General features: G+C 39.3%; 1 protein-coding gene across 10 annotated transcripts in view; it reads left to right on the top strand.

Moving 5' to 3' along the window:
- The window catches only part of Fn1 (fibronectin 1), a 71,284-nt gene that overhangs the window by 43,128 nt on the left and 13,806 nt on the right, over nt 1-14,350 (top strand). For 6 of the 10 annotated variants that reach the window (XM_042679300.1, XM_042679299.1, XM_042679298.1 and 3 more), the window contains 9 exons: nt 869-958; nt 3,076-3,345; nt 4,295-4,411; nt 5,340-5,504; nt 7,254-7,409; nt 8,298-8,411; nt 11,246-11,433; nt 12,482-12,569; nt 13,433-13,609. In XM_042679300.1, coding sequence (XP_042535234.1) covers nt 869-958; nt 3,076-3,345; nt 4,295-4,411; nt 5,340-5,504; nt 7,254-7,409; nt 8,298-8,411; nt 11,246-11,433; nt 12,482-12,569; nt 13,433-13,609 — 1,365 coding nt within the window. Of the gene's footprint in view, nt 1-868; nt 959-3,075; nt 3,346-4,294; nt 4,412-5,339; nt 5,505-7,253; nt 7,410-8,297; nt 8,412-9,224; nt 9,495-11,245; nt 11,434-12,481; nt 12,570-13,432; nt 13,610-14,350 lie in introns of all 10 variants that reach the window. The other 4 variants (XM_042679297.1, XM_042679294.1, XM_042679291.1 and 1 more) reach the window with 1 other exon arrangement.

Below are 14,350 nucleotides of genomic sequence, written 5' to 3' on the forward strand. Positions count from 1 at the left end.
ATCTTTAGAAAAGTTGATGGGTAGAGGAATGAGGGTTTTAGTGAGTAGGAGTATAATGGTTGGAAACGATTATTTAAAAAAAAAAGAATGCTCAGGGATGTGTATTAAATTTTTAGAAATTATTCTTCTCTTATTTGAATATGACAGAACTCATTCTTTCCCTTGGGAGGGGGGCTCTTTTGTGTGTGTGTATGTGTGTGTGTGTGTGTGTGTGTATGGAGGTTAATTGTTAAGACCATGGATCTAGACCTGAATCAGCTCCTATATATGGGCAAGTAAATAAAAGAAAATAACTTAAGTATACCTCAGTTTTCTCCTGAGCAATGGAGATAACTGTGATAAACTAAATGTTCAGAAGTAAAGGTCCTGTTGAATATATTGATTGTTCATTATCTTGAATACATTAATGGTTCTTCAAGTTCTTCATGATAAAGGGTATACATGTACACTTCAAATAAGTGCATATATTGTTGATAATAAAGCTGCTATAATGAATAGAAAACTAACTCATCAGGTTGTTGTGAGGAAGAAATGATAATGCATTGTGTCAGAATAAATATCAACATTTGTCCCCAACAGATACACCATCAAGTGGTAAGAGAAATATTAGCGATATGTTCCTATGTAAATCTGGTTGAGTCACATTCAAAGAAGTGGAATTGAGGGCAGGGATACAAGAGATTTTAGGACACAGGGAAGCTTCTGTATTACCCAATTATAGGCCTTTTCCAGGTAGCAATTGGGTGTAATTAGACTAAGTGAGATACCTAAATATCAGATAGCTCACGAGTTCAAATAGTTCAAGGAATGCTTTGTTTTCTCATGCTTTCAAGCACAATTTTAAATTAAGCCTCACTTGTCTTTTCAGATCTCCTGCCTGGAACTGAATATTTAGTCAGTGTCTCCAGTGTCTATGAACAACATGAGAGCGTCCCTCTCAGAGGAAGAGAGAAAACACGTGAGTCATGTGACCACATGCTTATCACATAGCTCTCACTTGCCAGTTTTAATAACAAAATGCGGTATTATTTCTTTCTTTCTTTTTTTTTTTTTTTTGGTTGGTTGTGGGGTCTGAACTCTGGGCCCGGGCTCTGTCCCTCAGCTCTTCAGCTCAAGGCTAGCACTCAACCACTTGAGCCATAGCTCCATTTCTGGCTTTTTCTGCTTATGTGTTGCTGAGGAATCAAGCCCAGGGCCTCATACATGCAAGGCAAGCACTCTTGACCACTGAGCCTCCTTCCCAGCCCCATGAGGTATTATTTCTAAAGTACATCTCCATCTTTTGCAATGGTAGTCTATGCATCATTGTTCTTATTTTCTATCATTGATCTTGAAAATGAAGAGACACCTTATCAATAATTCATAATTACTAATTATTAGTTAGCATTGCAGTCACTTCAGTTTCTATTTCCTACTTCCACATAGAAATGAAATAAGTCCAGAAACTTTGTTGGTTTTTCTTTAAAAATATTGGGCCACTGGTGGTTTGTGCCTATAATCCTAGCTATGTAGGAGGCTGAGATCTGAGGATCCTGGTTCAAAGTCAGCCCAGGCAGGAAGGCCCATGAGACTCTTACCTCTAAGTAACTACCAAAGAAAAAACAGAAATGGAGCTATGGCTCAAGTGGTAGAGTGTTCTCCTTGAGCACAAAAGTTCAGGGACACTGCCTTCACCTTGAGTTCAGCCCCCTAGAATGGACCCCTCCCCCCAAAACAAAACAAACAGCAACAACAAAGCACTTCTCATGATATCTTTATTTCATTAGGCAGTTTGGCATAATAGCTGACCTAAAACACTGTCATTGCCTTCTAAATATATTTCCTCCTTTACTAAGCCAATGAATTTGTGTATATTTTCTCCTTGACAACACATTTTCTTACAAGAAAAGGGTTGAATAGAATCCCTTAAATATTATTTCTCTTCTTAACTATGAGTACTGCTTTCCATTTTTCCCTTAAAAAAAAAAAACATTCAACAGCCAGTCACCAGTGGCTCATGCCTCTGATTATAGCTACTCATGAGGCTGAGATTGTGGTTCAAAGCCAGCCTGGGCAAGTTCTTGAGACTTTTATTTCAAATAACCATTACAGAGCTGTGAGTGGAGCTGTGGCTCAAGTGGTAGAGATCCAACCATGAGTGAAAAACCTCAGGGGCAGATCCTGAGTTCAAGCCAACACAAAGGAAAAAATAAAAACGTGTTCATTGGTTTATTTATGGTCCAGTTGATTCCAAAAAGTAGTTAAGACTTTTCAGTCATATTTGAATATATTACTGAATAGAATTAGCAAATGTTGTATATAATTCAAACAAAAAATACACTGGAAGTCCCAGAGAGGTTATTAAGTAAGTTGAATAGGAGATAAACACTGAATTCTTGGTTTTTTTTTGTTAGTCGTAGGGTTTGAGCTTGGGGCCTAGGTGCTGTCCCTGAGCTCTTATGCTCAATGCTAATGCTCTACCACTTTGAGGCAAAGTGCTAGCACTTTCCTGCCTGGGGTGGCTTTGAACCATGATCCTCAGATCTCAGTCTCTTGAGTAGTTAAGATATTACAGGCATGAACCACTGGTGCCAGCTTCTTCTTCTTTTTTTTTTTTTTTAATGTACTACATTTTCACTCTAATTTGTCCAGGAGATTGTCTTTAGTTGGAAAGTTTTGTGTCTACCATTATTGTCATTCTCTTGACATATGTATCCTTTCTTGAGTATGGAAAGCTTCTTGAACATGAGCACGGGCAAATCTTGCTTTGCTTTGAGTGATAAATTTGTAGGATAAAAATACTCCTTGAATGCTGAAGTACTTGAAAGTAGCAGCTCTTGAAATATTTTTGCATACCTGCTTTCAAGGATGACATGGAAGCTTATCATGACACACAGGTAATTTAGCAAGAAGAAAAGCATTAATGAATGTGTGAGTTGACATATTTTGAGTTTATGATTTTGCAATTCCGACGTGGTCAGTAGTGGATCACTGCATTGCTGCGTATGTTACTTCCTCTTACCTATCTAAGCTGGTGTCTCACTGTTTTTTTCTTTCTTTCTTTCTATCTTCATCCTCCCCTGGCTGGGAAAACAGGTCTTGATTCCCCAACTGGCATTGACTTTTCCGAGATCACTACCAACTCTTTCACGGTGCACTGGATTGCTCCTCGAGCTCCCATCACTGGTTACAAGATTCGCCACCATCCTGAACACTTTAGTGGGAGACCTCGAGAAGATAGAGTGCCCCCCAACCGCAATTCCATCACCCTCAGCAACCTCATTCCAGGCACGGAGTATGTGGTCAGCATTGTTGCTCTTTATGGCCGAGAGGAAAGCCAACCCTTAGTTGGCCAACAACCAACAGGTAACTTCTTTTTTGTCCACAAAGAAATTCAGAAGACTTGCCTAATCTGTTGGTATCTAGGGAATAAATAGCTCCATGTTGTCTGAATTATCAACTCTCAAAAACAGACCACCATTACAGACATAAAATGAGAAGGGATGGAGTGCTTAGCACTGCTCTAAAAGTTAAAAAACAATCTTAGTGTAATAATGACAGTATTCTTGGGAGATAGATGCTGAAGTTCTTTTTTTGAGATGCTGAAGTTCTTTGGGGGAGAAGTAGCATTATGATAACCTATACCATAAATGGTTGAGAGAGAGCGAGCGAGCAAGACAGATGGGTGGGAGAAAGGGAGTGTATATGTGGCAAATGTTTCCAAATAGCACAAACCTTAGTTTTATGTCTATGTGTGTGTGGATATGTGTGTGTGTACATGTGCATGTGCACAAGTGCCAGCCCTGGGGCTTGAACTCAGGACCTAGGCACTGTCCTTGAGCTTCTATGCTCAAAGCTAGTGCTCTACCACTTGAGCCACAGCTCTACTCTGGGTTTTTTGTGGCTAATTGGAGATAAAGAGTCTCATAGACTTTTCTGTCTGTGCTGGCTTCAAAATGCCATCCTCAGATCTCAGGCTCCTAAAGTAGCTAAGATTATAGGGATAAGCTGTGGGTGCCTGGCCAGTTTCTATTGTTTTGTAAACTAATATTTCAAAATAAAAAATGTTAATGGAAAAAAATGCTTTGGTAAGTACTGAAATACTGAATATTCAACATTGTTTTTCTAATCACAATTTAAATGCTTTCCTTACTCTCTCACATTAAATGATTCCTGCTTTTATAATTTGCCTATTTAATGTAGCATTTTTATCTTTGTGTGAAGGATATATATAAAAGACAATTGTCTAGAAAGTAAGAAAAAGAGACTCTGGGCATTGTTTGAAAATGATCAAACTTTCCTGTACTTTTTGTAGTTTCTGATACCCCAAGGGACTTGGAAGTCATTGCTTCAACTCCTACTAGCCTCCTGATCAGCTGGGAGCCTCCAGCAGTCACCGTGAGGTACTACAGGATCACCTATGGAGAAACAGGTGTGTTAGCTATGAGAGTCTACTTCACATTGACCACATCTGAATGTGTTGTGGGCAGTCCTGGAAACCCATTGGTGGAGATGGAATTGAAGAGCTATGGCTCAGCCTATTCATTGGACATTGCCATATCCCAAGACTATATATATATATATATATATATATATATATATATATAAACATATATATGTGTGTGTTTTAACTGGTTGTAAAATCTAGATTAAGAAGTTGTTTATAGAATACAACTAGAGGGGGATGAACAGAGATAAAGGAAGAAAGGTCATAAATTGACAAATATATGATGACTAATGATGTATAATTTTGCTTTCTTCTTGCTTTTCTACTTTTTTGTGTGTGTGTGCTGCTTCTAGCAGGGCTTGAACTCAGGGCCTAGGCACTGTCCTTAAGCTTTTTTGCTTAGGACTTAGTGCTCTACCACTTGAGCTACAGATCCAGTTTTGGCTTTTTGATGGTTAATTAGAGATAAGAGTCTCTTTCTTGCCCAGGCTGGCTTTGAACTACACTGCTTCGATCTCAGCCTTCTAAGTAACTAGGATTACAGGCCTGAGCCACCAGTGCCTGGATGTAGTCTCTAATTTTTAACATAAACATGTTCTGTTGAAAAGTTTGAAAAGAATACAATATTTGTAATCCTAGGTTGCATAAAAAGCTCACCTTCATCTCCCTTTTAACATCAATTTACAATTTGTTCATGTTCACAAGGTAGCATTTCATGTTATATCATGCTTGTTAACTTCAATTTCCTACTCCATGCAGAAATACTCCTTCCTGTCCAATCTTTGTTAACAGCACAGTAGAAGGGAATAAGTAGTAAGATGTGATTTGTATGCTGCTTTCAATTGGTTAACTCATAAGTAATACCCAAGTAACCTGGAGCCCCTCCCATTCTCCATGGTCCATTTTTGTACAGGAGGAAATAGCCCTGTCCAGGAGTTCACTGTGCCTGGGAGCAAGTCCACAGCTACCATCAGCAACCTGAAGCCTGGAGCAGATTATACCATCACCTTATATGCTATTGTTGGCCGTGGGGACAGCCCAGCCAGCAGCAAGCCAGTTTCCATTGATTATCGAACAGGTACAGACTTCTCTCTGAGTGACACAGCCTTATTTATTCAAAGGCCTGTGTGTGTGTGATGTGTGTGTTGGACTAGGAGTAGACCCAGTGGCTTGTGTGCCCTAAAGTGTACACCAGCCTTGATTTTCTTTTCTTTTCTCTTTTCTTCCCTTTCTCTCTCTCTTTCTTTCTTCCTTCCCTTCCCTTCTTTTTCTCTTTTTCCTTATCCTTTCCCTTTTTCTCTTTCTTTCTTTTTGACAGTACTGGGGTTTGGATTCAGGGCCACAAGACTTTCTTGCTCATCTGGCACTCTACCACTTGAGACATAGTTCCAACCCTACATTTTGCTGTTTTGGGTGTCTTTTTTTTTTTTTTTTAACGAAGACAGACTCTTTTAGACTTTTCTTTGCCAGGCTGGCTTGAAACCATGATTCTCTGGATCCCTGTCTCTTAAGTAGTTAGGATTATAGGTTCACATGAGGCATATATACCTGGTTGTGATTTGTCTTTTTAATAAGACAAAACTTGTAGCTAACAGCACCTGCAGTGAACAGGTTTGAATCAAATATACAAGAAAGCATCTCAAAAGCAGAGATTTTGTCTGTTTGATTAATATGTCTTATGTACTTGTAATGAGTGAATGAGTTGATAAGGTAAAAGGAAAAACACCCTGCTTAGGATATGTAAAATAAAGCAGTCTTTTTTTTTTTTTTTGGGGTCCAGTTGTGGGGCCTGAACTCTGGGCCTGGATGCAGTCCCTCAGCTCTTCAGCTCAAGGCTAGTGCTCTAACACTTGAGCCACAGCGCCACTTCCGGCTTTTTTCTTTTTGCTTATGTGGTGCTGAAGAATCAAACCCAGGGCCTCAGGCATGCATGCAAGGCAAGCACTCTACCACTGAGCCACCTTCCCAGCCCCTAAAGCAGTCATCTTAAAAGTAGTTTTAAGAGCCAGGCGCCGGTGGCTTACGCCTGTAATTCTAGCTACTCAGGAGGCTGAGATCTGAGGATCACGGTTCAAAGCCAGCCCAGGCAGGAAAGTCTGTGAGACTTTTATCTCCAATAAACCACTAGAAAACCAGAAGTGGCACTGTGGCTCAAGCGGTAGAGCGCTCACCTTGAGCTGAAGAGCTGAAGGACAGCACCCAAACCCATCTAGCTAGCTATGTGTTGATCGTAAGGCTTGAACCCTGGGTCTTGGAGCTATCTGAAGTTTTCTTGCTCAGAATTAGCACTCTGCCAGTTGAGTTATAGCTCCTCTTCTCTCTGGTTAATTGGAGATAAGATTCTCATGAACTTTGCTGCCTAGGCTGGCTTTGAATCATGATCCTCAGCTCTTAGCCTCCTGAGTAGCTAGGTTTTCAGGTCTAAACCACTAGCACTTGGCAAAGTCTTCTTTTCAGTCATGGGCTTGAACTCTGGGCTTGGGCACTATCCCTGAGCTCTTCAGCTCAAGGCTAGTGCTCTGCCACTTGAGCCACAGTGCTACTTCTGGTTTTCTGGTGGTTTATTGGAGCTAAGAGTCTTGTGGACTTTCCTGCCCAGGCTGGCTTTGAACTGTGATCCTCAGATCTCAGCCTCCTGACTAGCTAGGATTATAGGCCTAAGCTACCAGCACCCGGCCAAACTCTTTCTTTTCTTAAAAAAAAAGAAGCACATAGAAGAACAAGAGTAGATTATTTGAATATACACCAGAAATTGAAACCAGGGTCTGTGTAGTCTTATTTCCAAGGGTTGGGATGTCACCAGCTTCTCTTTGTCTTTTGTTTGTAGAAATTGGCAAACCATCTGAGATGCAAGTGACAGATGTTCAAGACAACAGCATTAGTGTCAGGTGGCTGCCTTCAAGTTCTCCTGTCACTGGCTACCGAGTGACTACCACACCTAAAAATGGCCAGGGACCATCCAAATCAAAAACTGTGGGTCCAGGTAAGAATAACCAATTTTCTTTTTAAAATAAACAGCCAGTTTGTCATAAGGAATACATTTCATGTACTATATTGGAGCGATCCCATTAATAATTCAGGGGCTAAAAACTAATGCCAACTTAACTCTCAGTTTGTTTTACAATACAGAATTTCTGGTTTTTCAAAACAATTCTGTTTACTTAAGCAATTGTAACTGTGGTATTGTTTAGCATGCACATCAAGGAGAGAAGGATAGCTGGGTGCTGATGGTTCACACCTGTAATCCTAACTGCTCAGGAGGCTGAGATTGGAGGATAGGTACCAAGACTGCCCAGGCAGGAAAGCTCATGAGACTTCACTTATCTATAGTTAGCTACCAAAATGTCAGTAGTGAAGCTGTGGCTCAAGTGACAGAGTGCTAATTTTGAGCAAGAAAGCTCCAGACAGCCCTCAGACCCTGAGTTCAAGCCCCAGGACTGACTGGTGCTTGCTCATGCAAGTGTGCAAGTGCACGCGCACATGTGTGCAAATGCATGCACGCGCGCGCGCACACACACACACACACACACACACGCACACACACAAAGAGGAGTCTTATAGTTCTGTTGCTTTTATTTTTATATGAAATATTTGTAAAATTAATTAGATCTCAGGATCAAGGTTAATTTTGTCTTTGCTTTTCAGAGCAGGATTATTAATTGGGGTATTGTATCAAGTTGTAAAACCTCAGTGTGAGGTTTGTATTAGCAATGAAGGGTCAGGTTTTTTTTTCTTTAAGAGAAAATTGATGTAAGACTCATTTTGCAAGTGAAATTCTTTTCTACTGTGTTCTTACTATCAAATTCTGGAAGCTGCTTGGATGGCTTTTACAGTATATAGACACTGCATTTGCTTTGAACTCTCTTCACAGATGAAACAGAAATGACCATTGAAGGCTTACAGCCCACTGTCGAATATGTGGTTAGTGTCTATGCTCAGAACCAAAATGGAGAGAGCCAGCCCCTGGTTCAGACTGCAGTGACCAGTACGTAACCAACACTGGCTTCCATTCCTGAAGTCAGATTCTGTTCTTGGTTATCTGAATGTCCTCTGTATATCTTTGGCAGTTTTACAGAGGGAAGACCAATTGGTTGGCTCAGTATATATTAGGTTGAGCCCTTGACAAATGCTTTATTTTTTCTCAGTGCTAAGTAGTGAACATATGGGAACAGAAGTTGTGGCTCTGCCATAGTTTATTGCTGTGCTTTGAATTTTTCTTTTGCTCAAATGGCCTCAGCAAAAAGATCTTATTCACATATAGCAAATTTATAAGATATTTTGCTAGAGCCTTCTTTTCTATGACTGGCTGGTAAAGTTGACTGAAGTATGTCTTGTGGAGCTATTATGTTTGAAGGACTGTGGCTGGATCAAAATTTAATACAAATACTTAATGGAGAAAAGAAGAATTTAAGAGAAAATTAGAGCTATCTGAGTTTAACATTGAAAATCAACTTTACCAATCCAAAGCCATAGAAAACCCAGGTCTTTAGGACTAACATCAGATTGCAAGAACAAATCTTGGTGGCAGAGCTTCAAGTTAATTTAAATCTCCATTTGGGGACCATCTTGCAGTGTGTCTACAAATCTCACATACACCATGTTTTAATAAGTAATGCAACGTTAAATATTTTCTAAATCAAAAAACCAATGTCAAGTAATTTTTCCATTTAATAGTGGGGTTAAGGGAATTTAATTCATCAGAGAAAATGGAATCTGCAGAACTGCTTTGCATGTGATAAAAATGCTTATTTCACAACTTGCTTTTCACATAACCTCTTACCATTAATTTGCCTAACAGACATTGATCGCCCTAAAGGACTGACATTCACTGATGTGGATGTTGATTCCATCAAAATTGCTTGGGAAAGCCCACAGGGGCAAGTTTCCAGGTACAGGGTGACCTACTCGAGCCCTGAGGATGGAATCCATGAGCTATTCCCTGCACCTGATGGTGAAGAAGACACTGCAGAGCTGAAAGGCCTCAGGCCGGGTTCTGAGTACACAGTCAGTGTGGTTGCCTTGCACGGTGACATGGAGAGCCAGCCCTTGATTGGAACCCAGTCCACAGGTATATCGTTGACTGCACCGCTCAGGTGTACATGGGAGCAGCGGCTTTATGCCTGGCTGACATTGTATTTTATTGGGCAATTGATTCCCATGTAAGGGGGAAAATAACTCTCTTAGGATAGACTCTTTTGAAGGAGAAACGATAATTAAGATTAATATTTAGGTGATAGTTAAATAATATCAATTGATATTTAAGTAAAATCAATTGGACAATTGATTCCCACATAAGAAGAAAAGTAACATCCTCAGGCTCTTTTAGGAAAGACATTGTTGAAAGAGCAATGATAACACAGAATAATATTTAGGTGATATTTAAGTAAATAGTTCATAAAAAGAATTTGGAGTACCTTGACTTATTAAAAAAGAAAAGCCATATGTTAAAAGACTTGTGGCTCATGCCTATATTTCTAGCTACTCAAGAGGCTGAGATCAAGGGTTGAAACCAGTCTGGACAGGAAAGCCCTTGAAACTCTTATCACTCATTAATCAACAAAAAGCCAGTACCAAGCCGGGCGCTGATGGCTCATGCCTGTAATCCTAGCTAGTCAGGAGGCTGAGATCTGAGGATCATGGTTCAAAGCCAGCCTGGGCAGGAAACTCCGTGAGACTCTTATCTCCAATAAACCACTAGAAAACCAGAAGTGGTGTTGTGGCTCAAATGGTAGAGCACTTGCCCTGAGCTGAAGAGCATATGGACAGCACCCAAGCCGAGTTCAAGCCCCATGACTGACAAAAAAAAAAAGCGAGTACCAAGGCATGTCTCAAGTGGTAGAGCACCAGGCATGAGTGAAAGAGTTGAACAAGACTATGAGGCAGTGAGTTCCAGTCCCAGAGGAAATGATCGAACAGAAAATTAAAAGATCATAAAGTGAGACATCTGAAGGTGATACTAAAATTGTAGATTATTTTCTAAGCTATGACACCCCATAAATCAAATCCAACCATAAATCAAAGAAAAGTATTTCAGCATCATAGAGCTTACTCAGTAAAACAAACAAACAACAAGGTAGGGCAGCATGATCTGGGAACACTCGAATAAGAGCTTTCTTCCCTGGCTCTATAGCATGTGGTGGGGTATAATTTGCTTTAAAGTTTCAATTCAGACACATGGGAAACAATAATTTGAGCAAATGCTATCCACAATTCTTCATCCTCTTGTGCTTTATTTCTGGGGCTGAGTGGAATGCTAAAGGCGTGTCCTAGTGAAAGTCTAAACCATAGAGGTGACCATCTGTGTTACTGCTTTTTGCTTCTCTATCCTGCTTCTGTTGTGAGCCAGCATGAGGCCCAAATAAAGAGACAGTAAAACGTGTGTGTGTGTATATATATATATACATATATATATACACACATACACATATATACATATATATTGCATAGAATACTCTGTGAAATGGTTTTCCATATAAAAATAAATTAACATGGGAATCAGCTATTTCTCATCTTTTCATACAAATAGAAACATAATCCTAGTGACCAGTAAGCCAATCTAGTTTTTTATTTTATTTTATTTTTCTGTTTAAGGGATTGGGGAACCCTTTAAAAATCTAAAGCCCCTTGGAGTTTTTGAAATGTGGTGGATATACAACATGTTATTTCAGCAAACACTTTCTTCACTTTGTAACCCTTCTTAATACTTTATTGTATTGAAATTTATCTGACTCTAAAAGAACAATCTGTTCTTGTACTTCTTATTTCCCCCTTTTCTCCATTTCCTGTGAGAAAACCTCTAACGAATGACCATTCCAACAGCTATTCCTCCTCCAACCAACCTGAAGTTCACTCAGGTCACACCCACAAGCCTGAGTGCCCAGTGGACAGCACCCAATATTCAGCTCACTGGATACCGAGTGCGTGTGACCCCCAAGGACAAGACGGGCCCCATGAAGGAGATCCACCTTTCTCCTGATAGCTCTTCCGTGGTTATATCAGGGCTCATGGTAAGAAGTGATTTCCCACCAGGCACTGGAAGTTTACACCTATATTCCTGACTACTCAGGAGGCTGAGATCTCTTTCCTTGCCTGGGAAGGAAAGAGATTCTTATTTTCAATGAAACACCAAGAAGTTGGAAGTGGAACTTTGGCTCAGGTGTACAGTGTCCTGGCCCTGAGTTCAAGCCCCAGTACTGGAATGTGCTTGTGCGCATACACATAGACCTAGACACACAGACACATACAGTGACTTTCCATCATTAATATTCAAAAGTAGGTCATCTCTTACAGTTTATAAGATGGTAGAATATAATCTTACTATAAACTTTTTTTCCATGGCATCAAATAATTTTAAATAAATAGAATTCCTTTATGTTGACCTATGCCCTTTCTAGATGACTATTGAATAGGATTGTATATTAGCTTTAGATTTTGTGTAGTTCATTTTTACAAGCATTCTGCTTATTTTAAAACATATGTATGTAGGGGACAACACAGAATTTATGCATTTTTGTGAGCTGGCATGTAATATTCTCCAGTTTGTACTAACCCACATCTAGTTGACCCTCATTAAAACATTTTTGTAATCCTTCTAGACATTATGCAGAAAACTAGCTAGGATCCTAAGAGATTGATAAATATCTTAATAAAAGGCCAACTCTAGGTGAAACTACACAAAAGGGTTCAGAGACGGAGCACCAAATTCTCTTTTCCCGTCTGTGATCAGAAAAATTCTTAATTTGTACCTGTCAGACCATAAAGGGGAAATAGAAGGCTAATACCGCTTTTTCATTTTTATTTTTATCAGTTTAGCATAAAGGTGTAATTTTAAAGCTTAGTTGGGCATAAATCCCTAGAGTGTTTTTATTTAAGTCTGTTGCCAGTCATCTGTAAATAGGAATGTGAAATTAATCTAAGAGTTTACAGTGCTATATGTTGCTAGTTTATAGGTATTTTCTTTCTTTTATAACCACTGGAGTTATCTGATGCTTTAGTAGTGAAAGTTTAGGCATCATGCAATGACACTGCAAAAGCTTACCGTGTCCTTATTTCTAGGTGGCCACCAAATATGAAGTGAGTGTTTCTGCTCTTAAGGACTCATTGACAAGCAAACCAGCCCAGGGAATTGTCACCACTCTGGAAAGTAAGTAATCAAAAGTTTTAATACTGACAAGAATTAGTGAATGAGATCTTTGATCACTCAGTTAATCATGGAGGGAATCTTGATTTTTTTTTTTTAACCATGGATGTTGTCATTTCTCTTTTTGAATGCTGCCATTAAGGCACCTTCAGAAAATGGCTTACTGGACTAAGAAAGAGAATCACTTCTTGTTATGATGACATGGATTAGGGCTGCCAAACAGATGATGCACTATTTGTCAGAATTTTTCATAGGGTTGAGTTTGGGAAGGACACACAGGCTCTTGCTGTATTTTAACAGTGCAGGAATAAGGAGACCAACATGAGCTCGGATTTTTAGTTCTCCCCTGCTGTATGTCAATAACCTCCCATATGCGTTTTCCCCAAGGACATGAACTGTCAGTTTTGCTATCTATAAACCAAGGATAAAATAGAGAAAAGATATGAAGCCTTATAAAAACGACAACATGCCAGCAATAATATTAGCCACATTATATATAATTGCTGGCTGTGTTATTGTAATTCCTGCCACATACACTGTTACATTACAGTCAATTGATCATTTTTAACACTAAGGCATCTGCAGATATTGTAAAGTCAGCCCTGACTTTATAGAGTATTATATAAAAGCAGGTAATATTTATAAAGCACTTCCATTCTTCAAGGTTTAAGAGGTGAAAATTCTCTTTCCTAATTATTATTGATTTTTCTCTTTGAATGTCAGAAGAGATAACCTATAGATTATTAGTCTATGTCCTTTTCTGAAATAAATGTATTTGGCACATAATGAAGACATGTTTTAAAGTACCAAAAGCTTCCATGGATGAACGAGGCAGGCGTTAATTGATGTCACTGTGATCCATGCAGATGTTAGCCCTCCAAGAAGAGCCCGCGTGACGGATGCTACAGAAACCACAATCACCATTAGCTGGCGAACCAAGACTGAGACCATTACAGGCTTCCAAGTTGATGCCATCCCAACGACTGGCCAGACCCCAGTTCAGAGAATCATCAGCCCAGATGTCAGGAGCTATACCATCACAGGTCAGCACTCACCACACCATGTTTGTTCATCACATTCACAATGCAAACTCACTTATGAGTAATTCTCTGACTCTCGCTGGTCATCCTATTTCCAATGTTTTGTGGTGATACAGTGTGATAAAGTTGTTGGTGTACATGATGAGAAACAATTTTGTTTGTGAACCTCTGATTTCATTGAGTATTTATCAGAGAAATAGCCTAAATCTTAATATTCATCAAATTTATTCTTCATTACAATGCCCTTGTTTATTTAATATCTATATTATTTTTAAGTTTTTTATTTTATCATTTTGTTTTATTTGTGTCTAAGCATGGTGGTGAGCATGATCTTGAGCTTGAGGTCCAGAATAAGATACTGTTTTAAAAATAAAGCTGGGCTGGGAATGTGGCTTAGTGGTAGAGTGCTTGCCTAGGATGCAAGAAGACCTGAGTTCGATTCCTCAGTACCACATAAACAGAAAAAGCTGGAAGTGGAGCTGTGGCTCAAGTAGTAGAGTGCTAACCTTGAGCAAAAGAAGTTCAGGAACAGTGCCCAGGCCCTGAGTTCAAACCCTAGGACTGGCAAAAAACAAAAGCTAAATAAAAAATTTAAATTTAAATTAAAAAAAAACAAATAATATTTAAAACAAAAGAAAGGATGGTGTGTAATCCTTACCATTAATAATATTAGGTATAAAAGCCAACAGCTTATGCCTATAATCCTAGGAGGTTGAGATCTGAGAATCCAGATTTGAAGTCAGC

The sequence above is a fragment of the Dipodomys spectabilis genome, unplaced genomic scaffold (assembly GCF_019054845.1).
Source record: "Dipodomys spectabilis isolate Male_0828 unplaced genomic scaffold, ASM1905484v1 ptg000051l, whole genome shotgun sequence".
NCBI classification, from domain to species: Eukaryota; Metazoa; Chordata; class Mammalia; order Rodentia; family Heteromyidae; genus Dipodomys; species Dipodomys spectabilis.